Source organism: Centropristis striata, chromosome 1 (assembly GCF_030273125.1).
Source record: "Centropristis striata isolate RG_2023a ecotype Rhode Island chromosome 1, C.striata_1.0, whole genome shotgun sequence".
NCBI classification, from domain to species: domain Eukaryota; kingdom Metazoa; phylum Chordata; class Actinopteri; order Perciformes; family Serranidae; genus Centropristis; species Centropristis striata.
The window spans coordinates 32,446,090-32,473,659 of record NC_081517.1 but is presented as its reverse complement, the minus strand read 5'-3'; the positions used below and the strand labels follow the sequence as shown (position 1 = coordinate 32,473,659).

At 38.3% G+C, this 27,570-nt stretch overlaps 2 protein-coding genes across 6 annotated transcripts; one reads left to right on the top strand and one right to left on the bottom strand.

Moving 5' to 3' along the window:
• Nucleotides 1–159: 159 nt before the first annotated feature.
• clockb (clock circadian regulator b) lies at nucleotides 160–20,395 on the bottom strand. 3 transcript variants are annotated; one of them, XM_059338621.1, is made up of 24 exons: nucleotides 20,275–20,395; nucleotides 17,122–17,213; nucleotides 16,394–16,552; nucleotides 15,981–16,069; nucleotides 15,223–15,282; nucleotides 14,651–14,799; nucleotides 12,658–12,749; nucleotides 12,273–12,362; nucleotides 12,007–12,127; nucleotides 11,011–11,124; nucleotides 10,622–10,740; nucleotides 10,432–10,514; nucleotides 9,440–9,546; nucleotides 9,194–9,341; nucleotides 8,883–8,958; nucleotides 7,951–8,095; nucleotides 7,584–7,687; nucleotides 7,157–7,387; nucleotides 6,294–6,452; nucleotides 5,486–5,698; nucleotides 4,381–4,574; nucleotides 3,999–4,128; nucleotides 3,479–3,613; nucleotides 160–2,905 (listed from the first exon to the last, which is right to left on the bottom strand). In XM_059338621.1, the coding sequence occupies exons 4-24, from the start codon at nucleotides 15,995–15,997 to the stop codon at nucleotides 2,636–2,638; spliced, it is 2,757 nt and encodes a 918-aa protein (XP_059194604.1). In that variant the 5' UTR covers nucleotides 15,998–16,069; nucleotides 16,394–16,552; nucleotides 17,122–17,213; nucleotides 20,275–20,395; the 3' UTR covers nucleotides 160–2,635. The 3 variants fall into 3 exon arrangements, with proteins under 3 accessions (XP_059194604.1, XP_059194619.1, XP_059194612.1); XM_059338636.1 differs by having other exon boundaries at nucleotides 3,479–3,610; XM_059338629.1 differs by lacking the exon at nucleotides 20,275–20,395 and adding an exon at nucleotides 19,842–20,027.
• Nucleotides 19,861–27,088, top strand: exoc1l (exocyst complex component 1 like). Of its 3 annotated transcripts, none has more exons than XM_059338658.1 (4): nucleotides 19,861–19,983; nucleotides 24,936–25,058; nucleotides 25,337–25,515; nucleotides 26,057–27,088. In XM_059338658.1, the coding sequence occupies exons 2-4, from the start codon at nucleotides 24,938–24,940 to the stop codon at nucleotides 26,324–26,326; spliced, it is 570 nt and encodes a 189-aa protein (XP_059194641.1). In that variant the 5' UTR covers nucleotides 19,861–19,983; nucleotides 24,936–24,937; the 3' UTR covers nucleotides 26,327–27,088. The 3 variants fall into 3 exon arrangements, with proteins under 3 accessions (XP_059194641.1, XP_059194650.1, XP_059194633.1); XM_059338667.1 differs by lacking the exon at nucleotides 19,861–19,983 and adding an exon at nucleotides 20,148–20,250; XM_059338650.1 differs by lacking the exon at nucleotides 19,861–19,983 and adding an exon at nucleotides 24,093–24,288.
• The last annotated feature ends 482 nt before the right edge of the window (nucleotides 27,089–27,570 follow it).

The window sequence follows — 27,570 nt, the reverse complement described above, 5'->3', positions numbered from 1 at the left end:
GATTGGCTATCGCCAGGGGAAACCAATAACTGACCCCCGAGTGATACAAGAAGTAGGAACAAGAAGAGGAGACGCTATATTCACACAAACGCACGCACACACAGCCTTAACTACACTCTGAGACAAAACAACACATTCTAAATGCTCCTTTGCCAACCATTATGCTTCCTCCAGTCCAAGGCTTTTCTGTTTGATATGGCTTACAACTGTACGAGAGGGGCTGAACCTGTTTCCACCAGTTTTGGATGGATGGATTTGGGTCTAGCCCTGGTTTTAACTGCTGTTTGAGAACTGTTTGAGGGACGAGTGAACTGAACTGCATGAGAGTTTCTGAGGCCTAGGAAGAGACAGGAGGATGAAACACTGAGGATACAGAAGACCATGAGTCAAAATGAAAGTTTGTTGGTACAACAGTCATTCTATTTCAATCTGGTAAATAAAGATTGTCACAATATCAAAATCTTTAACTTTGATACAACACTAATATAAAACTACTTGATACCTATTTTGATACCACAACAAAAAAATCCTAGGCCCAAAAATATAAAATTCAGAACCTGCCCACAGTGCTTGTGCAGGTTGAATTTCTTTCCTGTTGTTTAACTGTGCAGCCTTCGGTTAAAAATCTAATTGTAGATCTGTTTCTTTTTTTACATCTCAAGAACTTTCAATAGTATTGAATGCATAATGAATTTTGTTGCTGCACTCTCTTGTAATAGGAATAATGGTGACTGTCATTGCATCCCGAATGCCTGTTTTTTTTTTTTTTTTTAGTTAGTTAGTTTCCTGACTGACAGAAACCTTTACTTGTTGCTTAAGTAAAGCTAGCGGACAAGAGTAAATCTCAGATTGGCTTTCAGACATTGGCGAAAGCTTTGAGAAATAAAAAGGCTACAGACAAACAATGAGTTGGCCTTCATGCTGTCTGGAGTAATATTAGCTGGCTTGCTATGTCTTGTATTGTTGCACTGGCTCTTTTTTAAGCATAAATACAAGGTACAGCTGTAGTAGAAGCAGTGTAGAAAAGAATCTCTGTAGGGCCACTAAACTAAAAAAGAACTAATTCTACATGACGCTGCTTTAAACATGTGGTATCAAAAAAATATCAAAGTATTAATACTTTTGACAACCTTAAATCTGGGTGGACAGCAGGAAATGTGTTTTCTACATTTCTACTCCATCCGATCCTAATAACAGCATATTTCTTTTACTGCCTTTGGGGGCTTGTCCTTAAATACTATTTTGATAAGGAAATAACAAGGAAGACTCTTAATCGGGGTCAAGTTTGATTCAGTCGCCATCAAACACTCCACACTGACACTTTTTCCTCTGGTCTTTGCAGCCTCACTGTCTAATCCTTCCTGGTCTGGTTCCAGACTGAGGCAGAAGCAAAAAACTTTCCACTTTCCTGAGAATACAAGTACCATCCAGCAACTTCAAACCCTTACTAAGTCAATTATTGTAAGACACAAGGGCAACAAGCACACATACATACAACCACACACACACACACACACACACACACACACACACACACACACACAGACCAACCACAGACACGCTCATGCCCACTCATGCACACAAAGATTGTATTCCCAAAAACACACACTAGCTCACAGAATCACACCACGGATTACAAACAACTAGGTCTCGACAGTGATTTACTGTACACAACCACATCAAGTGCTAAAGTTTCAGGAGGTTGAGGATATACTGTTTGTTACTTATAGGGCTCTCTGACTGTTAAAAAATAATCCCTACTATATACACACGCATTAACTTTATTAGGGGTAGTATCTTGTTGGAAAATATATATATGCCTTTGAATAGTCTGCTTGAAATAAAAAAACCAAACAAGCACAATTGACTATGTTATTGGCACTTGGAATCACTAAACCCGTTATACGTACAGTGATCATTCTGCAAAGAATTCAGTTAAACTGTGATCTAGTTTCTTGCCAAACATAATTTGTACTTACAAAGTTAAAAAGAGCCATTTTTGTCTCAGAGACAGTGTTTAAAAACACAACTTCCACAAGAAAACCCAAGCCCAACCAAAGTGACACAACTTTAAAGCCTTGATCTGGACTGTTTGTTTTTTTTTAGAGAGAGAAGAGGGAGGGGGGAGAAGACTGAGAGAGCACGTTGTTGCTCCATCTTTGACCAGAAAACACTTGAACAAAGTAAAAATTCATTTTTCAAAAGCGACTAATAAAAGCTTACACAGTTATTCTTTCCATGCAATCATATAAAATACTACATTTCTGTTTCTGTTAGGCTATATTGGATATTTACAAGTTGTTGTTTTTTTATCATACAGTAAATCTGTACAAGGTCAGTCCACTTTGTCACACCTTCAAAAAAGGTGTTTTTGTCTGATTTCCACAGAGACTGGAGCTCCCTCACAGATCCGGATTTTAATCCATTAATTCTCCATGGTGAATATCCTTGGTGAGTTCCTGGAGGACTCGCTTGTTTTCCTATGATTAATTTCTTTCTTCTTCTTGGAGGGAGGGAGAGCAACGATTTTGGGGAAAAAGGAAGTTTGTGACAGCCGCACAACCAAAACAAATGTATGCAGCAATCCCTTAAGAGTTTCACTTCCCCAGGTTTTTCAAACTGAGCGCTCCAGATTTTACTGCGGTTGGCTGCTGACACTGTCAGTCCTGTGCGATGACGAAGATTTCTGCTGTTTCTGGGGCTGTGGTTTCAGCTGCTGCTGGTGCCTCTGGTGGTGAGATTGTTGTTGTCGTTGCTGCTGCTGCTGCTGTTGTTGTTGTTGTTGTTGTTGTTGCTGCGGTTGCTGTTGGTGTGTTGCCTGCGTGAAGGTGCCCTGTTGTTGGAGTGGGAAAGCTGCCTGCAGAATCAGCTGGGTAGACTGATTACCGTGGAGAAGACGTGGGCCCTGAGGGAAAACAGTGAAAGAACATTAGAAAGTGATTCCTCTTTTCTCCTCAAAATCAATACATAAAATCATTAGGGATACACTGATCCATCTGCGGAGCAGCAGTATCGGCCGATATTCGCCTTGCCTTCAGCCTATCTGCAAATAAGATGACATTCACCAATGGCAGAGGCTGATGTTTATCTGCTGTGGATGAAAAATTTTGTGCTGGCTAAAAGTTTTGTTGGTTATTTGCAGTACAACAGAGGACAACAGTAGCTGACAGATCCAGAGACGAAGCCACTGTCTGGACACAACTCTGGCATGAGGGCAACGAATGTCATGTGAATGTGGATTGTTTACAAATAAAAGGGATTAAAAATGTCGGTCATGAAGGGGTATTACACTTTTTCAACAGGAAGATCAGCGACAAGAACATTGTATTCTGTATGAAAAACATACGTGAGATATAGCCCTATTTAAGGTTATTATTGTTTTTACATTTACGTTTTTGAACAGTTGTTACCAAAACAAAACATAAATAACTTGATATGTCTACTGAAATCAACTGTATTTGCTGCCCTCCACTAATACCTGTAGGAATTGTTGTTGTTGCTGCTGCCCCTGCTGGCCACCCTGAGCCACTACAGTCGTCTGGTTCTGGCCGTCGGGCTGACCTTGTTGCGGTTGGGCTGGTTGCAGAGTTAGGGTCTGGGTTTGGCCTCCCTGCTGAACAAACACAGAAGTTAACGAAGAACAACAAAGGGATGTAGACATATCAGTGAATCATATAAGAAATACATTTTTGTTTGGAATATTTGCAGCTCTGACATCCACTGAAGAAACGAATGAAAAGGAATGGAGTATATATTGAAAAACTTATTTAACTAACCTAATATTAAATTTTAATATTGGTGAGGAACTAATATTCCTCACCAGTGCCATAATTTTATTTTATTCAACACTTTCACACTATAACCACTCTCTGTCAGCACTGAGCAGCTGGGTGGTTATGTGTCTCACACATGGTTGCTTGGATGGAGAGTGGCGCTTTTTTCTGGTCTTCGATACATTTTCTCTATTTGCTCGATGAATCATGCGGCTTTGTCCATACCTGTTGCCCACCAAAGGGGTTGTACGCGGTGACCACCTGTCCCATGAACATGGAGGTGGGCACCATGACTGCTCCACATGCCATTGGAGCCGTCACAAGCTTGGTCACCAGCTGCTGCCCTGCTGGGAACCTGGAGAGTGAAATGGAGGAAACAGGAAGAAAAATAAATGAGAGTAGCCATGAATTACTCTAGATCTCTACAATTCAAATCTTCATACCGCTCAGTTTCAGATGGGAATTCAAGCTATTAAGTAGCAGTAATTTATATTGTTTCAAGGTTTATTTGTCATTTTTACAAATATTTAAAATGAAATACAAATGCTTAGATACATATACTAGAGAGACTTTGGTTTAGTATCAGGGCTTGTTGTTGTCTTCCTACCGGATCTGACGATCCTGCGTGAAGGTGGCCACTGCGGTGCCTTGCTGTGTGTTGGTCTGCGGCAGGCTGGTACTGATCTGCAGCACGTTGGGCTGCCCTGGCTGTGAAATCATCATGGTGTTGTATAGTGGAGCAGATACTGAGCCCTGGGTCTGCTGCTGAGTCTGTTGAGGTTGCTGGGGCTGGCGCTGGGGCTGGAGAGTGGTGAGGTGGGGAAGAAAGGAGAGAGAGACATGATATAAATTCATTTTAAAACAGAGTTAACTGATAAGGGTTTTTTTTTTTTTGTTCATTTTGCTTCTTTATTTTCCAGATTTCCATTACGTTTCTTCATTTAGGGTATGTATGCCTAAAATAAATTAAATGGATCATAAAGCCATAAATATAGAAAATAAATTGAAATTGAGTTACAGGATGCCTGCTTTACATTATTATATATAAAAAAATATAAGGATATAAAGGAACCCCAGCATTGAAACTGTTTAAATGTTTTAATTATTATTACGTGTTCAAATGTACTTTGCTTTGGATGAAAGTGCATGCTTAATGACATTGCAGAATTGTATATTTGACATTATGTTTGTTTATATGTAGACTAAAAAAAGCATGGCTAGCATGTTTTTTTATCAACATCAACATAATAAACAAAGTTAAATGGAATGTATTGCCTTTGTTGCACTGGCTGAATTTACTTAAATACACTTTATTATTGCATAACAAGATTACATAGATCAACATTACTCAATAGTAGAGAATGTAGGGTGACCATGACCAAGGTAAATATGATGGTTTGTGTGTTACTCCACAGTCCTCCACTGTCACAGAGTTTCCTTTGAAGCATCACATGCTTTTCACATGACTGAACATTAACATCAGGCCCTGTGGCTCTTCCTATCTACTGAATGACATGTAAACATTACACCATCACAGAACAGTGCTGTGTTTGGGTCGTGAAATTCACCACATAAATGAAAAAGTGTCAAAAGTTTACACAATCTTCATGTTCTCACAAGACCCTAATTATTGAGTACATTTGTTTCCTTTAAAAGTTACAGTTGACACCAGTTTATTGGAGATTAAATTGCCTGATATGTTTATGTCGTACCTGTGTGAGGACGTTGGTCTGCTGCTGCTGCTGCTGCTGTAGGTTCTGCTGGGGCTGTGGCGCCTGCTGCTGGATGGTGAGCTGCTGAGTTCCTGAATGGACGGGGTTAATTGTTGTTTGCTGGACCTGATTGGTCAAAGAAGTTGTTTGTTGGACCGACCCCACCTGCGGGAGCTGGACGTTCATTGCTCCACCCTGCTGCTGCAGCAACATCTGTCGGGATGGAAACACTGAATGTGAGGCCGCGGTGGTCTGTGTGTGTTGAGATTTACATATACTGCTTATTTTGCACATGTATTAGCATCATCTAAACATGTGGTTATTTTCATAACAGAATAGATTTAATGAGAGTAAATTATCTTTGCAGGGTACACATTTGAGTAGTGAAATTGCTGTTTCCTCTGAATAGAACAAAAATAATACATAATGCATGATTCTTGTTGGGATCTAGGTCAGCACTGTCAGGTAGAACACAGTGGGAAAAGATAAAGCACAACGCACCTACAGATCCTTTTAAAAAAATAGGCATCTTTCCAAATTTGGAAAACATCATGGGGAGAAACGTGATTGCTGCTGAAATTACTTTTCAAAGTAAACTGAAAAGGGTTTCTTTGTTTGAGTGTTATTCATTTCCTTTTGCTGAAAAAGGTTACAGCACAGCAAAAAAATGTTGTTAAAACAAACTATCAAATTTTACTGAATATACAATGAGCAATTTTTATTACCTAAATGTAATGCACATTTTTATGAAAATGCTATTGCAATTTTAAATGTTAAAATACAGACAGCCATCGTGTGTATATCGTACCTGTATGCCCTGACCCTGGACTCTCTGCAGCTGGTCTTGGATGTGTCTCAGCTCGTCCTGCTGCCGCTGGATGTTGGCTTGGATCAGTCTTGTCCTCTGTTCCAGCTGCTCCTTTAGATGCTGCATGGCATTCACCTGCGCTGAGAACTCCATCACCGGCTGCGAGCGAAGAGAAAAAGAACAGGTCACTGCCTATGTGTATGTGCAGTTAGCAGCAAATTATGCTCTAATGTTAATTATGAATGTATCACAAAGTCAACAGTGTGGGGGTGCAATAAAGGATTATTTCATTATCGATAAGTCTAACGATTATTTTCTCTATTCACTGATTTAACATTTTGGTCTATCTTCAATTGTCTTTTTTATGTCTTATCTGCGAAGGCAGAACAATGGCAGAGAGAAAAGGAAAAATTAAATGTTCAAACTGCAAATACAGGTCCTGACCGACGAGGTGCAGCGGCATTCAAAGTGAGAGAGAGAAACTGTAATTGGGATTTAAAATCTGTCAGACTAAGTCTGTCAATGCTGTTGGAGGTACACATGCATTTGAATAGTGCAAATTCTGAAGCAAATGTGTGCGTATACTCAATATAAATACATGCAAAGAGCAGAGGAGAACTGACACAGTGTGCTTGGCAGCACAGTTAGGGGTGCATTTCATCCTTTACAGATGCTTTGAGAATTGCAAGATTTCTGGAGGTTTAGCTTTGCAATCCTTCTTCTATTTGCCTGTTAATCTATCTATCAATCAATGAATCTACTGTCAATCAATTGAGTAATGGATTGATACATTATTTATTCTCTACTCCAAAGCATGTTAGAATGTGTTGCAATGACAAATGGTGTAGTGCCACCATTCTCACCTGTACGTTTGTCTGTAGCTGCTGTGGCTGTTGTTGTTGTTGTTGTTGTTGCTGCTGTTGCTGTTGTTGTTGCTGTTGTTGTTGCTGTTGTTGTTGTTGTTGCTGTTGTTGTTGCTGTTGTTGTTGTTGCTGTTGTTGCTGTTGTTGTTGTTGCTGTTGCTGCTGCTGTTGCTGCTGCTGCGTGATCATACCTGGAGTTACACTCTGGTTTGTTGTCTGAGAGCTCATAGACTGCAAATATATAGAAAATTAAGACAATTACAAAAACTGAGGTTGTGAATTTGTTATATTGAAATTTTTTAACCGTTATAACAGCATTGAGTGAATAAAATTCAATCTCACTTTTTGTTACTCAGGTCACAAAAATCAGTATCTGTCAAAACAAGAATTCCTAGCCTGCTTGGTGTTTTGGTCGATCGAGTCTTACCTGGCTGCTGATGGATGAGCGACGTTGTGATGTCATCTCCATGGTTGAGGCCAGGGACTGTCGAGGAGGTGTGGCCGTGTCCATGTGTAGCTTGGAGGCTGTTGCTGCAGAGACAAAATCATTAATCATTAATGAGGAAGAGTCATACAGTCCCTGCTGACCATATCGTATCACCTTACAGCAGGGCGCCCCACCCCACTGATGTGTCACTGTGTCATATGAAGTCATGCTATAAGTGATCAACATTATATATGTACATGCAACTCTTTGTGTGTGTGTGTGTGTGTGTGTGTGTGTGTGTATGTATGCGTGTGTGTGTGTGTGTGTGTGTGTGTGTGTGTGTGTGTGTGTGTGTGTGTGTCCTTACAAGTGCAAGTGTTGTCAGAGACATGTGATGAGGACTTGCGAGAACTCCGTGAGGAGGTTGAGGGAGTTCGGCTGCGGTCAAATCGCTCCAGAGCTTCCTTGAGGCTGGATGTATTCAGCTGCGACTCTGAGCCAGAGTCCTGACTCTAAAAACAGATGAACAGAGGAAAAAAATACATTTGACAGCCAATCCTTTCAAAAAAAAAAAAAACTCTGAAAAGACTGCATACAGGCGAAAAAGAGAGGGCTTGCAAGTAAGTGAGGGATCATACATGTCTTTTAGCCTAATATCCTACCAATGTTTACTAATTAACATCTATTAGAGGGACAGTCAAAGAGGCTAATACATTAACAAATATAACTGAATTAATGTGAGATCAAAAACTATTATCCTTGTGTTTTATCTGTTTGTGAATTCCATCCAAAGTTTGATATATGATACATCTGTTGTTCTTATCTTGATGTTATCACTGAACTAACTGGGGTTAAGATAATATTAGAGAACAACAGTCAATTTGTCAGAGATTTGTAAACAGTGTAGCCTGAGAAATATAAATGGGAAGTAGCTACTCACTGACAGAAGTTAATAGATAACAAATTTAACAAAAAAGGCTTTGGGCTACCTGAAGCATGAGACAGTTTATATTAGAAACATGTTTTGTGAGCTTTTCCACATATTTATTAATAATAGTATGCCTCTTAATAAGGCTTAATATATTATATTGTATGTTTAATACATTGTCATGAAATCATTTCAGTCAATCATATCATAAAAGTTCATTTACAGTACTGTTAGTGTAATGTTGTTACTCAGGCTTAGACAAAGTTTCAACCAGAATAACCTCCATACTTGATATTTAGTGATACATTTTTTTTGGGCTCGTGCATTGATGAAAACAGGTGTGTAGACGATTTATAGATCTCATTTCTCACCTTGTTCGCAGTAACTTCTGGATTGGACTCCTCAATTCCCAGCTCTCTGCGCTGCTCTGCCCTCACCTCTGCATAGCTGCATTTCAGACAAAAAAAGGGCATTTTAGAGACAAAACCAGTGAAGAACCAAGAAGGTGGTGTGCATGAGAGAGGTGAAGAACATTTAAAAATGCTTTCTCACTAGTCAATACATCACAGAAGTGCATATGAGGAGCTGTTTATGATCAAAGACTCTTGTATAATGATCAGAACAAAAAAGAATCTCTGATAATTGTAACATCAGTAAAAACGGTACAGGGAAGCTACAGTACCTGACTACTGTGTGTGTACAGACAATAAACTCAGGCCGAGAGTTCCACTGGTGATAGGTGATGTAGTAGTGTGTCTGAAGCCAGATCCACTGTTGACCTTTAGTCAGGAAACGATAGTAACAAGACTTCCCTTTACCGTACTGCATCACTGAACAGGAGAGAGACAAGAGCAGAGTTGTTGGAAACAAACAGAGAAAGGCTTTTACCAAAACTCTTAACTGACAGTGTGCAAGTATGAGCCCTCACAGTGTTCATGACACTTGGCTAGTGTCTCCAGGTCGTCCACATGGTAATAGTCGTACCCTGATGTTCCCAGAACCTCGAAAGGCAGGTAGCCTATGATTGGTGGAGCTCTGAAGAAGAGAAATGGGATCCTTATCAATGAAACTGACACAAAAAACAGAGGGTCAAAGGTTAAAGTGACCTTGGTGGTTTTAAAGAAATTAGTATTATGTTAATGCAAATGCAAATGGAGAAAACTAGTTCATACATGTTGTTCAGCCAGGTTGGAAAATTAAAGTGTCCACACTGGAGAGTGTAATGAAAAGCTGGCCGTCACAGAGTGAATTAACATAGACATGAATAACCAAATTATAATCACATTTGGGAAATGATATTTACATAATCACAGATAAAATCGGGCTATACATATTCCCTGTACACATTAATTACTAGTAACCCGGTTACTGATTACTGCATTCTATTCACTCAGGCGTTTTGATGTTTACAAAAACAAAACCTGCAATTGGAGACTACGTAAGGACAGGGGAGCTGTAGATGAAGATATGTAGCCTCTGTCATTACCATCACCGAAAGACAAAACTCTGTTTAAATTAAACCCTGTTGTTTGTATTTCTGTTTATGTTGGTGGCTGAAGCTGTGCAGATAGTCAATGGTGCTCAGTAACCTGGTTACAGTGTTTTCTGAAAACACGGTTATGGTGGTTTACATGCTCAAACACATACACAGGATACTCCGAAAACCTGAACATTGAGAGGTTATTCATGTGGTTAAACACACTCAAGGAGGGGGGGGCATCTTGCGACATTGTTTAAATGTGGTGATAACAGTGCACATTTTCTTTAATCACTTGTAGTGGTACTGCACTTGTCGTTCACATGAAAAGTGACAAAATAGTTGTGTGAAGGATGAAAGAAGTTGAAACTAGCCCTTCTGACTGAGTACACTTGTAGCTTATGTAGCAATGCACAATTAAATGTGTGTGTTTATGTGTTTACCTGTGATCTAAGAAGAGGAACTTCCATTCTAGACTGTGCCGCGAGGTGAATTCTTCATTGGGCTCCTCCACTGTACACATCTCCTGTGAATATGAAAATAACAGAAGAGAGAAGATGTATTAGATATAATATTAATTAATCACTTGGTGACATGTTATTTTTATGCGCGTGTGTGTGTGTCTGAGTCTACCTTGATGAATTGAGGTTTGGCCAGCCGAACAGTGGCTACAAAGCACACCTGGTCATCGAACGCAGGTTGTAGTGACCGCTGTAAAACCCCCGCGAGACCATTCCTCGTCACATTGGGAACTGTATAACACAAAGCAAAGTAAACAACCTTTTCAGTGGCAATCAAGGGTTGAATATCCACTGAAAAAGAGCTTTAGATAGAGTTTTATGTGACTTTGTACGGCTGCTTTTTCTTGTGAACATAAACTTGTTCTGCAAAATTGAAAGAAATAAATGTTTTAACTTTTAGCTGATGTTTGCCTTACTTTAATGCCATTTAGCTGTTTTAAAATTTCTTACATGCAATATTTTTTAAATGACAATAAAAAAATACATATCAAAGTGACATACCATTGTTGAGTGACTTGAAGTTGCCGATGAACTTTACATATTCATAGACAGGCGGTTCTTTGGGGTCAATGGCCCCTCGCAGCATATGGCAGCTGAACTCCAAGTGGTTCTTAGCTGGAGACAGAACAGTACAAGGTCAATGTTAAGTTAAAGAAATCGTTCTTAACATCCAGTAAACACATTATTCATGTGTTTAAACTGTTTTATGGGGCTGGAAGGATAACAAAATAACCCAGGATTTTCAGATTTTTGTGTGTGGCTGCACTAAGATTAACCTGTGGCTCTTTGTTCACTTATTCCTGTCTGAGAAGATGGCTCAGGGCTATGGCTCAGAGGTATGGAACTTAACATTATCTGTATTTTTTTAGGTTAGAAATATATTAAATTAGTTGTATTACATCCAGTGGGGAGGACACAGGTTTTTAGTTCCTCTTATTTTGTTTCTGACCTGTTTTCTTTGGTATTAAGGCCCAAACACACATTTACTTTTCTTAAAAATTAGGTAACAGCCACAAGCTCAGCATTGTGACGCAAAGAAGTAAATATGAAACGTAATGATGTTTGACTAGCAACCACACAACAGGGTTCCCTCATCTTTTAAGAGTCAAATTCAAGCACTTTTTAGTGCTGAATAATTTTAAGGTGCTATTTTAACCGTACTGTTGTAGTAAATGATATATTTCTATAAATGACATACAGTGTATACAATATACTCATTATTCATACTCTGTTATTGTGTATAAACAACCGAAATTATGTTTTGTGACAGTATTCTGAAGAAAGGTGACAAATAACTTGGCAAACAAAGACCTGGCATCCCATAAAACCTAAATTTCACAGTTTAATGCACTTTACTCAAAGCTTAAAAATACCACATTAAAGTGTTTAAGAAATTCCATCTACCGAAGGAATCCTGACACAATACAGTTCAGTATTATTGGATAATCATGAAATAAGCAGCAATCATGGTGTAATATGACTTGGGGTGTTACTGACTCTTCAGGTAATCGGAGCTAAGGTTCTCGTGGTCGGTGGGGTGCGTGGACAGGCTCTTGTACACATCAGAGTGTTCCCCAATTGGCAGGAAGTTTAACAGGTTCTGGTCCACCAGGTCCGTCTGAGGAACACACAGAAAAACACGCACACACGTCATCCTAACATGTTAAATCTGAACCAAACAGAAAATTCCAGTTAAAGCTTGTTTTACAAAACAGTGAATGATTAACACAAACCAGGCCAAAGAAAGAAGCAGTGTTACTCACCGGTAAGTGTTCTAGTAGTGAGGTGACACTCTCAGAGACGTAGAGGATGTTCCCGTCAGTCATTATTGCTATAAAGAACCCATCCAGAGCCTGATAATGCAAGACAAGATAAAGAGAACAACTCTAAATGTCAGTCTGCAGTGGAAGTAAAGGTTGTCATCAATATGTCTTTTGTTATCAGTAAAATAAACAACGAGTAAAATCTGTTGAAATAATACAACAGTTTTTTTACTCTTTGAAATAGAATTCTAATCCAGTTTAATTTGTTGAGGTGAATCACAATTGATCTTGACCCTGGTCATGACATGCCTAACACAAGAGTGAAATAACACTAGACATCACACCTAATAAACAGTATTACAGTACAAAATGTGATATTTCTGACCTCCAGCATGAGCTGGGTGAACTCTTCATTGCTAAGAAATGGAGGCTTCCAGTCCTGCCTGATCTCACTCGACTCCGACTGGGCTGCGATCTCTGGAGGAGGAAACACAAAGCAAATGGAATTTTTTAGGAGAGGAAAAAGTCAAGTAAGGAAAACACGATGAGGCAATGGGACACAGCATGTGGGACAAACAAAAAAAGAAAGAGTGCAATAATGCAGAACAACATGGTCAAAAAATGTATTGATAGTACAAGGCTCAGACTGAAAACAAGGCAGTTAAACAGAACAACAGATAACACAGTGCACCAGTGAAGTGGCAGCACGGTTATTTATCATGCACGGCAATGATAAGAGCAAGGTCTAAAAACAACAGGAACAGCACCGTAATTAAACATTTCAGCAAAAGAGAACCACAGTATACAAATAGTGATCAACTCAGATTGTGAGGGGAAACCAGAGAAGAAGTATGGCTTAATTATGATCGTTAGAGCTGTAACGTAGCCAGATGCAGAATAAACCGTGTGTAGATTGGTGCACGTATTGCAAAACCAGAGTTCACAACTACAAGTTCAGCAAAGAAACTTTCAGCTGTATACTGTTAGCAACTTGTGCTGAGGTGAGCACAATAAGCCGATTGGCGTGCAACTTACAACAGAAATGGAGAGAGAGTTGTGTGTAAGACAAGGCAAGTAGGCCTGTCACGATAACACATTTTTAGGCCGAGATATATTCTGAGAAACTATCACAATAAAGAACAATATATATATAATTATATAATAATATAACAATAGAATATTAAACATTGGAATTGAAATGTGGAAAAGAAATATTAAAATATCCTAGATAAATAAAACATTAATAAATAAACTACAACCTAAACAAATAAAATAGACGTTCAGGCTCTGTTTACAAAACATTGCAATGAGATAAAAATGATGTATTATATATTATTTTATTATTAAAATAACATAAACAGCTGGAATGGCTGCTTGGGAAATATAGGGTTTTTTTCTGCAATTCGTGCTGCCTGTCAAACATGTGTAGCATTACTTTAAACACAACACAAAAAAAGCACAAAAAGTCCCGCATGAAAACGAAAAAAAACTATTGTGTCCATTTTTATATATCGAACGATAAGTCGATATAGTAAATATTGTGACAGGCCTAAAGGCAAGTGTTTTGAATTTGCTCCATCATTGTAGGGGAGCGCAAGCAGGAACAGCGAAGTTGTGGTAGATAAAGTATCCCAGCATAATTGAGTTAGATGGAGCATTATTTGTTTACTAGTTTTAAGGAAGCACACTAAATTTACTGTAATAGAACTTTTATTCTTTTATGTCACATGTTCATCATGCTGTACAACTGCATTGTATCTTAAATACCCTCATATAAGTGACTAACAATGGCAACCATATTTTAACTCTTAAGCCACCAAACCTGCTGGTTTCACAAGTTAGTGTTACCTGCCCATCCAACATGCTAAGCCACATTTGACAGCATCACCGAGAGGCACCAATCACTAGGATGATGAATGTTTGGGTGCTCTGAAGCTTTACATAAAGCCAAGGTGAAACTAATTAAAACACTACTCCTAATGCACCAATTGCATTGTATAAAAGAGATGTTTTTCAATTTTATAGCCTAGTATGTCCTGTTGCCTATTTGAAAAGTCTTCAGTGAAATACAGATGTTAAAATATTCTTTATTTTTATAATGTAAATAGTTTACCAAAGTTGCCAGTGGGCAAAATGCTACCTCAGGCCCCAGTATGAATCCTAATTATGACTTTCGTGTAATGTTACACCCCTATTAATCATAAAACAGTAAGTCAACTCAACACTGTCGAAAGGTAAAACTAATTAAAGAGTAATGTGTACTTTACAGCACCCATGCCTCATAAAAGGTGCAATAACCTCCAGAAATGAGAGAAAACAAACACGGAAAACACAAACTAAATATAGAACAAAATGTGTCCACACAGAGGTGTTCTGACCTTTGTGTTTGCACAGGAAGTCAATGCTTTTCTGCAGGATGGTGGACTTGTCCATCTTCCTGGTGTTGCCAGGCAACATCGTGCCAAGTTCCTTGATGAGGACATTGAACTGGTCTCTCCTTTTCTTCTCAGATTTGTTACGGGACACGCTGCAATCACACAGTAATAAATTAGATTAGAAATGTCATGTAGTGATAGTTTCGTTTTTAAAATGCTTGAAAGATAGTCTTGTTTTTTGCGCAGATTCACAAGTTTAACATACAGAAAAAAAAACAACGACCTTGAACATAAGCAGGTGTGACCTTTATGTCATGTGACCCTACAATGTTATAAGTTAAGACAGTATGGCGGCTGTTTACAACATACCATGAAGTCAGTTTTGACACAGTATATTCTCTACAGGAGCTAAACATGTACTGAATGGATTTTAAATATTGTTTAATTTATCATTTAGTCTGTTTAAGACAAAATCTTGTAAATACCATGTAATGTTTTATGAAAATGATTGGTGTATTATTGTATAATAAATATAAGCTGCATCACTATAATGTTCATCTTTATGTCTAGCTTACCGTTTTGCTTTGTCCTTTTCATCTTCTTCCATCAACCCATCAAAGATGCTACAATCATCCCTGCAGGAGAGAGAAAAACATTTGCACTTTTTCTCCCATCTCACTTTTTGTTTTCGTGTGTGCACGCTTGTTGGCAACTTGAAAGCAAATATGTATTGGTAATAATAGCAAATGACGGATGTTGGCTAATGAGAGGATTCCTACATGCCAGAAGCAGGTTTATTTTTGGGTCACACAAAAAAAGAGAGAGAGAGAGAGAGAGAGAGAGAGAGAGAGAGAGAGAACCCAAAGGAATGTGTTGTGCTTGCCAAGAAGATTACGAGAGCATTTGTGAAACAGGGCGGGTTCTTGCCTACATTTCAATTAATATGGGTCAATACAAATACTTAAATTTGTACAGATGAGTAAAATCTGGAGTGGTTACTTAATATCTTTCAAATGTAATTAATTTCATTCCAAAAAGTAAAGAGAGTTTTAAGAGTTTTATTAGGGCATGCTATCTCATAATAAAAACAATATTTGATAATTATTATCATTATGTTCACCAAGAAGAAGGAAAAACTACTCATCCAGTTTTCATGAAACTAGCCAAGGAAAAATCCATAAAATTTCAGAATGGACCCAGATCACTAAATGGACCCACAAATGATTTTTAGATATAGGGCATGGCCTTGGCTAAGGTCTGCAATCTCAGAGTGCCCTTCCAGTTATCATTATCATTAAAAAATTAGGTGAGTGTGTGTGTGTGTGTAGCATACCCTATGCTTGATGTCATGGTGGCTGCTGATCAGGGCTGTGGCTGCAGTGATTTGCTCTTTAGGCGTGAGGTAGGCATTTGGAAGACCACCTGAATGGACAAGAAAAAAACAAAAAATGTATTAGCTTAAGTTTCAGCTATGATTTACATATATTCCAAATCAGTAAAACAGAAACTTGAGTGAATGTTTTGGCACACAGTGTACTGCAGTAATATCCTATCTATTAAATTATTAATCTCTTTTGATTTAAGAAAAGAGTCTTAGCATCAAAGATGAAAACCCTCGCATGCAATAAAAAAAAGATGTCAGAAAAAGAGCATATTTGTGTGTAATTAGACTGCTGAATTAAGATTGGTCATGAATCTTTTAATACTGTGTGTGTGTGTGTGTGTGTGTGTGTCTGTGTTTCTCACCCCAATGCAGCTTATGCCCGTGGTCAGTTAATGTCTTTTCTTAGGGGTTGTAGGAAGGGTTTGGGGTCAAAGCTGACTCTGGGGTCAAAACTGCCGTTGAGGTCATTGGGGTCACGAGAGGGCAACAGACCACGGGAAAGACATGGTGATTAACCAAATCTGCAGGAGAAATCACAGCATAAAACTAGGGTCATGAAGGGTCATTATGTCAATTTGAGGACAGCTTTAAGTATTTTTTTGTTTTTACTGCAATAGGGCTAGTGAGGAAAATGAACTCCTTGTGACAGCAGCTAACACATTTTTATGCACTATGACGACCTATACAGAAAGAAAACATATTGGGTGTGACCTACATAAATGCATATATATATATATATATATATATATATATATATATATATATATATAATTGGATCCTGCTTCAAAAAGTGAAAAAATGTATAGTATCTTGATTCCAATTAATACTATGTGACTTTCCAAACAACCTACTTAAAACAACCAATAAATAACTAATGAGACAGATTCTATGAAGTAAGACCATTGGAACGTCTCGAAATTCCAGTTATTGCAGCACAAAGTCTTTAAAGTGCAAATAACCTACATCACTGCAGCGAGGAAAACCTGGAATAAATCAATTGTAATGCTTACATTATAAGTACTTCAGTAACTGTTTTGGAGCCCAGTGACCCAGTTATTAAAAAGTGGTGATTAAGTATTTTTAAACTTACTTTCTGGAATGTCTCTTTGCAGGCAAAACCAGCTGTTTTAGGTCCTATTCTTCCAGGCACTGAGGAATCTTCATGAGTGAGCCACACCTCACCTGCAACACAAAAAACCCACTCTCATTCACAAACATACCAGGGGGCCTTTGTTCACTCTTTAACATGCATGCAAATTGTAGGCCAGCAAGGAGAGTAAATATGTTAGTTGCTTCATGTAAAAAACAGGAAATTAGGGCTGCAACCACCTAACAAAGTGTATCCGACCAACAGCCCAAAACTAATGTCAAAATAATCATAGAGATTAGCACTGCAACTGATAATCATTTTATCAGTTAATCTGTCAATTTCTCCTTTTTTGGACTAACCAATCAATCTTTGATATATTGACTGCCACAAAACAGTAAAAAAAATACCTTTCACAATTTCTTCAAGATATTCAGTTTACATTGATGGACAGAATCGTTATTAAGTTAAAAAATAAGTTAAAACCCTCACAATTGTGAAGCCAATAAAATGTCAGAAAACAGTTAAAAATTTAAACCAGCAATTTCCCACAGCCAAAGGCGGCACTTTCAAAGCAATTGTTACATCCACCAATAGTCTAAAACTATGGTCTAAAACAAACAAATATTCATATTACTATCACATGAGATAAAGGAAAGCAGCAAATCCTCACAACTGAGAAAGCGTAACGAGCCGAATGCTGGGATTTGTGCTTGAAAATGTATGTCAATTTATTAGGAATGCATAGGCCTATGTATTATAAAATAAATAATAAAATTATAGCCGATAAATGATCGGTCAATAGTACAAAGCCAAACTGCTTCCATTTACTTAACAAGTGCAGCGTCTATACACTCGGATACAGTAGGTGGTAATATACATCTTTAAAGTTTGTTTGAGATCAACCAATAAACGTATACTATGTATTGTATACAATGTCTGGTTTGACAGATCGTGTCAAAGCTTTTATTTTGAATATTTTTTAGGCAAAATGCTTCATGAAAACCAAAGTGTGTTTGTGAAGTTTATTTTTAAGTACTTTATAAAATAAATGAACATTCGAAAAGTGTTTTCTGTTTTTGTTGTGTTACCACAATGATGTCAGTCAGATAAATCATGCATAAATCATGAGGTGATCATAAATCATCCATGTTTGTTCACTACATATTAGCCTTTTCTTACCACCAGGGTTTCATAAATTACAGGTTGTGAAATAATGGCAATAAAACAACAACTTATTATCATGCATGCCTACATATACCGACTAAATTGTTAATCTGTTGTCTGGCTGAACAGACGTACAGCGAAGTCCCCAAACTTGCCAAGCAGACCCAACACCAATCAGACAACATACCACCACTTGGATCGTATCAAGTCCCAGTGATCTAAGAGGACTTTGTGTAAAATATGTAAATAGAACAGGGAGAATGTACACAGTAAAACCTATCGATGACATCATCACCCTGCTAGTTTATCTATTGCAGTCATTTTAAGTGGGATGTCTTGTTAAATCATCTTAATAAAGAGCCCATGTGTCTGTACTGTGGGAAGCAAGGCCGGATTAACCATATGGGCAACTGGGCAATTGCCCAGGGGCCCACGACCTCTACAGGGCCCAGGGCAGTGTGGGCACAAGCAAAATATCTGGTATAAATATACTCGCTTATATCTTAAAAGGTCCATCGGAGCCGTTGCTCAAAAATTCTGTTTAAAATGCACCGAGGACCAAAATACTACTTGATTCTAGATTCTTGATTTTTTTGTGTCTTGTCTTCCTCTGTGATGCCTCTATCAAGTCAATACATTTATGCTGGGAATAGGTGTTTCTTAAAAAAATATTGGATGCTTTGAAAGTGGTTGCTTACTTATTTTTTTGTGTCCTTGAGTGCCAAGAAAGGCGCCTTCCAAATAAAATGTATTATTATTATTATTAGCCTATTATCTATGTAGTGGGTCGATTTTGCCAGATTATACTGATGCTGACATGTTTTGTTTGGACATTGTGGTGCATTTGTAGTTCTATGAGCGTCTGCACATCTGTACATGAAAATGCACTTGATGACAGTTAGTTATTGATGTATTGAGTGTATTAACTGTATATTACTGTAATTTATTCTGTATTTTTGCCAGACTATGGTGATTCTGGGGTCGTGATGATGGGGCCCTTGAACATTGTTGCCCAGGGTACAGCAAAGTGTTAATCTGGCCCTGGTGGGAAGCACTGGCCTGACCTACAGTCCTATATTCCTGGTGGCCAGTATGTGAAGCCTTATTTGCCTGAGCTTCTTCAATGGATGATTCAGCCCACTGTACACCGTTGTCAATGAATAAATACTGATTATAGCAAAAGGGTCCGTGTTATACAGTCGACCAAAACAGGCATTAACTATCAGATATACACGGTAACGTTTTCATTGTACCTTTTGGTGCCACAGGTGTTCGTTATACAACCGAAAGAGAGCAACCCATATAGCGAGCTAGCAGGCTAACTAAGCTTGCTACCGAAAACTGCCCCTTTTAACTCCGATTTCACGCTCTTACTGACCCTGTTTCCTCCCGCTACACTCACAAACACTGAATGACACAGTAACGACAGGTAAAGCGTAACGTTTATGCAACAAAACAGGAGGAATATCAGCCTCTATCGCTGCAAAGCTGGCGCCGAGCCTCAAGCTGTCACGCAACAACTGACATTGAAGACAAAATAATCTCTAAAATGTTACCGTCGGTCCCCAAACACCGCGAGACATCTGAGCCTAAACATCCGCGCGGGGGAAGATCCTCGTCAAAGCCGACAAAAACACCACCGTGGGCCGCGGAGAAACGTCTAAAAGCGGCGATGGTGGAAACATTTTCGCGGCAGATGTATGTACACACACGCATACACACACACGGTTCCCCCGGGCACACACGTACACACACACTGACAGGGATGCGCGCACACGCTCGCCCACTCGTACACATAGACACTGGCTGCTGTGAATGTGGGTCACTGGGCCTTGCTCTCCCTCAAGCGTGCGGAAACAGTCCCGAAGCCTCCTCTGCAGTCCGACCGCTTCCGCACGCTAAAAAACACCGTTTACCGACCACAACGGCCGTGCTATTAAACAATCGGACCACCGCTGGCCTTGGGTATGCATTAAAAGAAACCCTTACCTTCCCGAATAATCGATAGCTGCCTCCGTGTTTTGCTTACTTGCATCGAGTCGGTGGGGGCCAAGAGGACTCCGGGTTGGGGAGAAAAACAGGAGGCCTACTTCATATTACGACGTACAGTCATGCGCAATGGAGACAGTAGGGCGCACTATTTTGCAAGTACAGTAGCAGCAAAACTGAAGGGATCGCTGAGTGATCTTCAAAGGGGAAATGAATCCGCGTGTTTTTGTGGCTTTTCCGGACAGATTAGTCCCCCGTCAGTGACATCTACGTTTTTTTAAAAATATGATAGACAATAAAAATACAAGGTGGCGATTCTGCTTCTTGCCTTGCATATTAATGCACTGCATTAAAGCGAGATTGACGGATAGAAGATATTTTTTGACAATAAATGTTAAATGCCATCGTGTTTAAATACTTCCACAATCATATCACTATGCATTGCAAATACCGGCATATGATTTTCAGGAAAACACAGTTTGGGTATGAGTGAATGGTCTGTGAATGTGACAATGGACGGTCGCCAGGAGGGTGCTGCAGCGCAGGGTAGGGATGGCCCAGCCTGATGGCGAGGGGTTTCCCCTTTTATCGACATCCAATCAGAAGCTCTACAGACCGTGACGTTGTACCTATACTGCGTAGAGGTTCCCCTAAATTAATATCATGGCTCTTTTTGACCTTGGAAACCTTTTTTTATGAGTCATAATAAAGGATTAGACGTTTATTTCACAATGTTTCCAAACGTCTATATAATTTTTATTGACATACTTTTATTAACATAACATACAACATAACAACATAAAATGAACACAGTTTACAACAATGTCATTGATTAATATAACATTCATAAACAAGGTAACATTAGATAAAAGCTTTTCACATCCCCTCAATCATTTTGTTTACATTCCTGCCTAGATTTTTCATTTTAAACAGTTATATTTTACATATTTTTAGAATATATATTTTTAAAGTTTTAACAGTTTTATTGTATTTTTTTCTATTCTATATCTTTGATTCTTGTCTATGCACCACTAAACCAAGGCAAAATCCTTGTATGTGAAAACCTCACGTCATAAACTGAATTCTAATTGTTCTCACATTGTATTCAGTATGAACAGTTTTTAACTCCTTTGCAACCTCATTGCTTCACCCCGCCCTGAGTACCCAGAGAAGTGGATTGACACGGCAGGGAGGTAGGCCTACCTGTAGGGATAATAATAATAATAAAAATAATAAATATGTGCATTATTGTCAGGAGTTTGGGAATATAATAGAAAAAGTGATTTTATAGTTATATAATGAGGCACAACACCAAAGCTAGAAAGAGGTTGTTAATAATTATTTTAGCTTCAGGGTGAAGAAAGGGGGTATTTGTCGTTTATTGTAGTATTTTGCTCATATTTAATGTATCAACTGTGATATATTGTTCTGGGACTTTCACAACCAAATTTGCTCCAAGACAAAGCTAAATGTTTCTGCCATATTGAAACGGAATAGTGATCAGTGAATATTGACAATTTTTTAAAAGCCTGGCTTACTGTGTGACTCATTATGTGTCATATCCTGAAAAACGACTGCTGGAATTTGATCTTGAGTTTTGCTTGTCTTAACCATGAGTCATTGCTAGCCTACCTACCCTGTTTTAACGTAGAAATACTGGGACACAGGTCATGTAATTGATACATTTCCTGAGCTGACTGCATGAAACGTGACTGTCTTCACGTCTGTCCTTCTACAGTCATCATATGATACAATCAAAGATAAGTTTCCAATAACAATAACAATGGTATCATAGGGCTGTTATAACAACAGATTTTGACAACTTGGTTATTGTCGCCAAAATAATCAACAACAATTATATTTTTTGGAAAATGTTAAATAATAATAATCAGTCAAATTCATCTTTAACTTTGTTTTTTTTGTGGATTTTGTCTTTTTTTTTTTCAGAAAAAACAAAAAAACAATAGCACTTAACAGATAGTGAAAAAGCAACCAGATTAACTAATGAATGCACATCACCTCATATCTGCCATCAATACAGTACAATACAACACAATTTATACAAAATTATTATATGTGTATTTTTAACATGATTCAAATATTTCAATTTTTGAATATCATGTTATCTCCAATACCAGTATACTGGGACGCTCTTATCATAATTCAAACCAGCAGTTTATGGGACTGTTATGGGATACATTAGTTATACAATGTATCACACAATCAGTGTAATATGACAAAGACCCCAAAACCTAAAATGCTAAAATTACAGCTGTTCAAATGCAAAAGTGAACTGACAAAAATTTGAAAAAGGAAGACAGTTTAAATTAATATCAGTTTTTTTTAGTCTGTACAGATAACCTAAAACTCCAAATACGATATTATCACAAGAAATTCAAACTGTAAAATCCAGAATCTATATGTTTAATAAAATCAGCGCTCCTGTTCTCGCACTTCTTTTAATTCCAGCCTGAGGCTTGTGCATTAAGCAGAAGTGTTTTCATGAGCTCTATTCTGGCTTGCTTAGTGTAAAACAGTGCCAGCCTCATTAATTCTTTCCTCCTGCATGGGCTCATTATACCTCTGCACCTTCGTAGAATTTATTTTTCTCCTTTTTTTTCCTCCCAATCTTCTTCCTGTCTGTGAACTCAGCCTGCCCTCACGCTTTTCCTCTTTTTCTCTGTCATCATTTTCAGTTGTCTTTGGATTAGTCCTTATCTGCTTCTTTAGGATTCACCCCCCTTGCCCTATCTATTATTTTCTCACCTCTCTTTCGCTCAGCAGCTCTTCATGCATAAACTGTGTTATTCATTCCTTAGTTCATCTCAACAACCATGGTCTTGTTTTCACATTCACCTTCTCTGCAGATCTGCTGTTTTCTTCCTTGGCTTTTTTTCCTCACTGTTGTTATATTGTCTTATTCCACTGCATCCTTCATGTCTTTCCTGTTTCTTGATATTTTTTTTATATTCTTGATCGCCTTGTCTTCTTCACTCTCTCTTTAAGCAGCTTCTTCTTACTTTCTTTCTTTCTTAACTCCGTCCATCCTGCCAGTGTTACACAGATCTCCTCATCCTTGCTTTCAGGTCCTCTGACTTTACTCCTGAAACCTTAAACACCTCCTCTTAATCCTCTTTAATCATATGTCGCTCTCTTTCCAAACTCCTCCCATATAGGCATACATAACAGTATTATAATTACTATACGTTTATATACTTGCCACGTATAGTGTGAGCTATAGCTGCTCACCTGCATTTCTCAACAAAGCCAGAGTTAATGGGAATGCTTCACAGCATTAATATTGTCTTAGAAATACAAACAGACACATTGATGTTTAGCATTTATATTGTTGCAAATGCATAATCATGGTGGGCTTTATTCTTATGTATTCCACCACATATAACATAAAAAGAATACTCTCTTGTGCCTTGCTTGGGGTTTATCCAATTATTGCACAAATAAGAATCCTTTCAATACACATGAACTGAGGTTGTAGTTTATGATAAGTAAGTACAATAAACCTCATGTGTTATTCATGAGATTCAACACTTGTATATTTCCTTTCCTCCCTACTTCCTGCCCCATCCGCTCATCTTTCCATCTCAGAGGCAAAAAGCCTTTCAAGTGAACACCCACAAAAACCATCAACAACAACAACAATAAAGCACTTAGCTGAGGAACGACTCGTCTTTGTTTACACAAAATGTGACAAATCCAATGGAGCCACACTCTTTCCTGCAAACAAATCAAATCAGAGCTTTGGTCTGCTTCATTCTGGGGTTGGGTTGTTTTGGAAAAGTCCTCCAACGCAGTTTTGACCCGCCTCTCACAAACTTCAACTTAAAAAAAGTAAAAAGTGTAATATTATGTTCTGCTTATGAGTGCATCTAGTATATTCACTCATGGAGCCATGGTCCCTAAAGAAGTACAGCATCCTTTATGTGCTTGTAAAATTCCTCCATTTAAGTGCTTCACCCGACTTGTACCTGTTCCCAGAGATTGAATTATTACAGGGTAATGGAAACCATGCAGAGTGCTTTGGGACATCCTTTTCCCACACAACAACCGTTTAATCACAGATGAACATTGGGCACTCTGCCACATTAGAGATCAACGTCCAAATATGAGCGAGTGGAGACAGAAAGGCCACGAAACAAAAGAAAGAGACAGTCTCCTGTATGTGTAGGGAGGAAACATGTAACCACATACAACCAGGGTAAAGTATGTGTTTTCTTCTTTGGGTTAGACACAGTTCACTGAGGTAAATACAAATCCAAGAGTGAAATCCATATTTGCAGGAAACCTGAGATGGGATCAGCATCGTAATGGATCTTAATTGAAGCAATAAAAGGGCAAGATGATGAAGAGATTGGCCTTTAATTGCTCCCTTTCTACTAATTCCCTCCAGACAAGGCAGTACTTTAATGAAAGATTAACATAACCTCATAGTGGAGCATGTGCGGTAGAGTAAGAGCTCATTTCACACACAACCACACACTTTTCACGCGGTCTGACCAGAGGAAGCATCACCACCTCCAACCCCACCACCGCAAGGTTTCAGTGTTCAGTGTGATCTCTTGTTTAGATTTCCTCATCTCTTGTCTTCTCTGTCTGCTATACTGCTTTTTTTCTTTTCCCCATCATCTGATTCCTCTCTCCAGTGATGTCGTCTCTTCTGAGGGAGGAGATGCAGAGAGTTTTATTCCGACCTGCAAAACAGAGACTGGTGGAGTTTATTGAGATTGAAGAGCCGGCACACGGAAGACATTTCCTCTGTGTCTCAGGTAAACCGCTTTCTTGTTGATCATTTTAAAGCAGTTTTTAGGGATTAGATATGATCATTGAAATCTCCCGTTACAGGTATTACAGAATATTATCTTGGTTGGAGAGAATCAGAAAGGAAATGTGCTGACTGTGTCCCCGTATGAAATTTCTATGAGGTCTAAAAGATGTCAAGGTTTACTTTTGATGCAGGTGAAATGTCTGGTGCTGCCTATTTATTTGAAAAAAAAAAACCTGATTATAATTATTGTTATTTTATTATTTTTCCATTTTTTTGCAGTTTTAAAAAACAAACTGGTGCAGTTGTGTATAGTGACATGTCAGATAGCTAAGACGTCCCTAAAGTCTGGATCCAAGAGGTCGCACACCAAACGCTCCTGCATACAGGACTGCTACAGGAGGACCGAGGTCTGGTCCCTGCAGGACCTGACTCTCGTTGACGGACGGGACCCTGATGTGGTAAATTAAACAAATTTAATACAATTTTATTACAATAGCTTTTTTTTCTTGCATTATTTCCAGTTTTCTAGAGAATAGATAGAATGGCACATTAAAATATAATCCCCTGTAAAACTAAAATCATAGTGGCACTTTTTCCCTTTATAATGATAAAAGCTTTGAAACAATGTAATTTATCTCAAACTAAAATTTCATATTGTAATTCATGTAATCATTTTCCATGGTATTGTGTTATAGGACCGAAAAAAGAAATATCACTGTCACTCTTTGGGATCCTAAATAACAACCAGATAAGCAAAGGACACAAGGGGGCAAATTATATAGCTCCAGATAGCCACAGTTAAAATGTGAAACAGTTGAAGTAACAACATTATTATTACGTCATAATTTTTCACGTTTTTCCTAGATTTAAAATAATGAATTGTCTTTAACCTTACATAATATGTGGTGGCTCTGATTTTAAAAAGGTTTACACTATTTCTTTACATTTATTTTTTAATAATAAGTAATGCTGTCTCATTCTGTGTCTGTGTGGCTCCAGGATGACCCCTGTTTCCTGCTGCACTTTGACAACGTGCGTACAGTGATGGCCGTCAGCTGCTCAGCCAAATATACCTTTGTGCGTGCTCTGGTTGTACTCAGCGACCAGTACTGTCAGAGGTCACTGAACCTGCGGAACTTTGACTGGTCCTACATCAAGCCAACTTCCTTTTACTCGAACAGAGGAGACTGTGTTGTCCTCACACAGATATGTTTCTATGCATTCAATTTGGTATGTCTGTCCATGTGTCCCGTGCCTCTGGATGCATGACGGAAAGACAAAATCATTGTGTGTGTGTGTGTTTGTCATTTAAAGTGTGTGTGTATGATAAATAAACTGTAGCAGGTTCACTGTATATAATTTGTGTTGAGGAGGAGGTGTGAAGTGAGTGTAGGCTTGTGGCTTCTGTTACACTAATACTGTAGAGCTAATTCACCATGAAATGTCTTTTGCTTTAATACTCTGCTGAATGTATCATCACAGCAATGTAGCTGTAGCTGTATAATCTCGGCTCTCTTTTGCAGAGATGTAGACTTCGGTCAATATGATTTGGATTTGGGTTGAATCAGGTCACTGTTTTGATGACTTGTAACTTGACAGAAAATAAATGACTTGACTTGGACTGGGAAGTTAAAGGATCCTGACTTGACTTGAGACACAATGCCTTTCATGTTTTCAGTTGTGATATTAAATATATTAAATCTTCAGCATTGCTATTTTTGACATTACAAGAGTCCGTGTAAAGTTACCTGTTACAACAACATCCAGCTTTTCTGTCATTTGAAGACTCATTCAGATCAGTAAGAGTCTATAAGGGCTGATGTTAGCTAATGTTAGCCCACAGTCTGTTGTCTCACAGCTGTGTAGTTAGCTAGCATTCATCTGATAACGATTTATATCACTAATTAGCCTTGACCTGAGACTTGACCTGCCTTAACTAAGAACTCAGCTTGACTTGACTTGGCATAACCTTGGGCACTTACCCAAAACAAAATGACTTGGGACTTAATTTAGACTTGGACCAAATGACCTTAGTCACTTGTCTGCTCTTTTGTGATCTTTTAATTACTTATCCCTAAAAGTATAATATTCTGTGTGTGATTGTAAAACTGTGAATTTCAAATGGAGGACAAATAAATGGACTACACAAGCATTGCCGTTCTCTGTCTTAAGCCCTCTTTCAAGCACAAGCAAATGTGGTATGAATTTAGCCATTCACATTGTACAATATTCTTCATTATTCCTAAAGGGAGTTTGTCTGTGGTGCCCTTTATACAGTCTATGGTGGTGCCCCATGACAATCTTGCCCAAATGGCATTACCTTATGGCAGGGACAGAACAGCTTTATGGAAGGCACAGACCACACCGACAGCTAATGACTTGATTAATTATGTTTTGCAGCCAATTAATAAGGCATGGGAAATAATTATAGGCTAAGACACAACAATAATAATTATAAATAAATATAATAATAAAAATAATAAATAAATAAAAACATTTTATTTAGAAATGAA

Coding starts and splice junctions, on each gene's coding strand:
- clockb (XM_059338621.1), bottom strand. Junction 12,363..12,657: donor TCACCCAGCTCATGCTGGAG/GTCAGAAATATC, acceptor TTGCATTATCAG/GCTCTGGATGGGTTCTTTAT. Junction 4,575..5,485: donor AGACCAACGTCCTCACACAG/GTACGACATAAA, acceptor ACCACTCTCCAG/CCCCAGCGCCAGCCCCAGCA.
- exoc1l (XM_059338650.1), top strand. CDS start 24,177: ATGGAGCCATGGTCCCTAAAGAAGTACAGCATCCTTTATGTGCTTGTA. Junction 25,059..25,336: donor ACATTTCCTCTGTGTCTCAG/GTAAACCGCTTT, acceptor ATTTTTTTGCAG/TTTTAAAAAACAAACTGGTG. Junction 25,516..26,056: donor ACGGACGGGACCCTGATGTG/GTAAATTAAACA, acceptor GTGTGGCTCCAG/GATGACCCCTGTTTCCTGCT.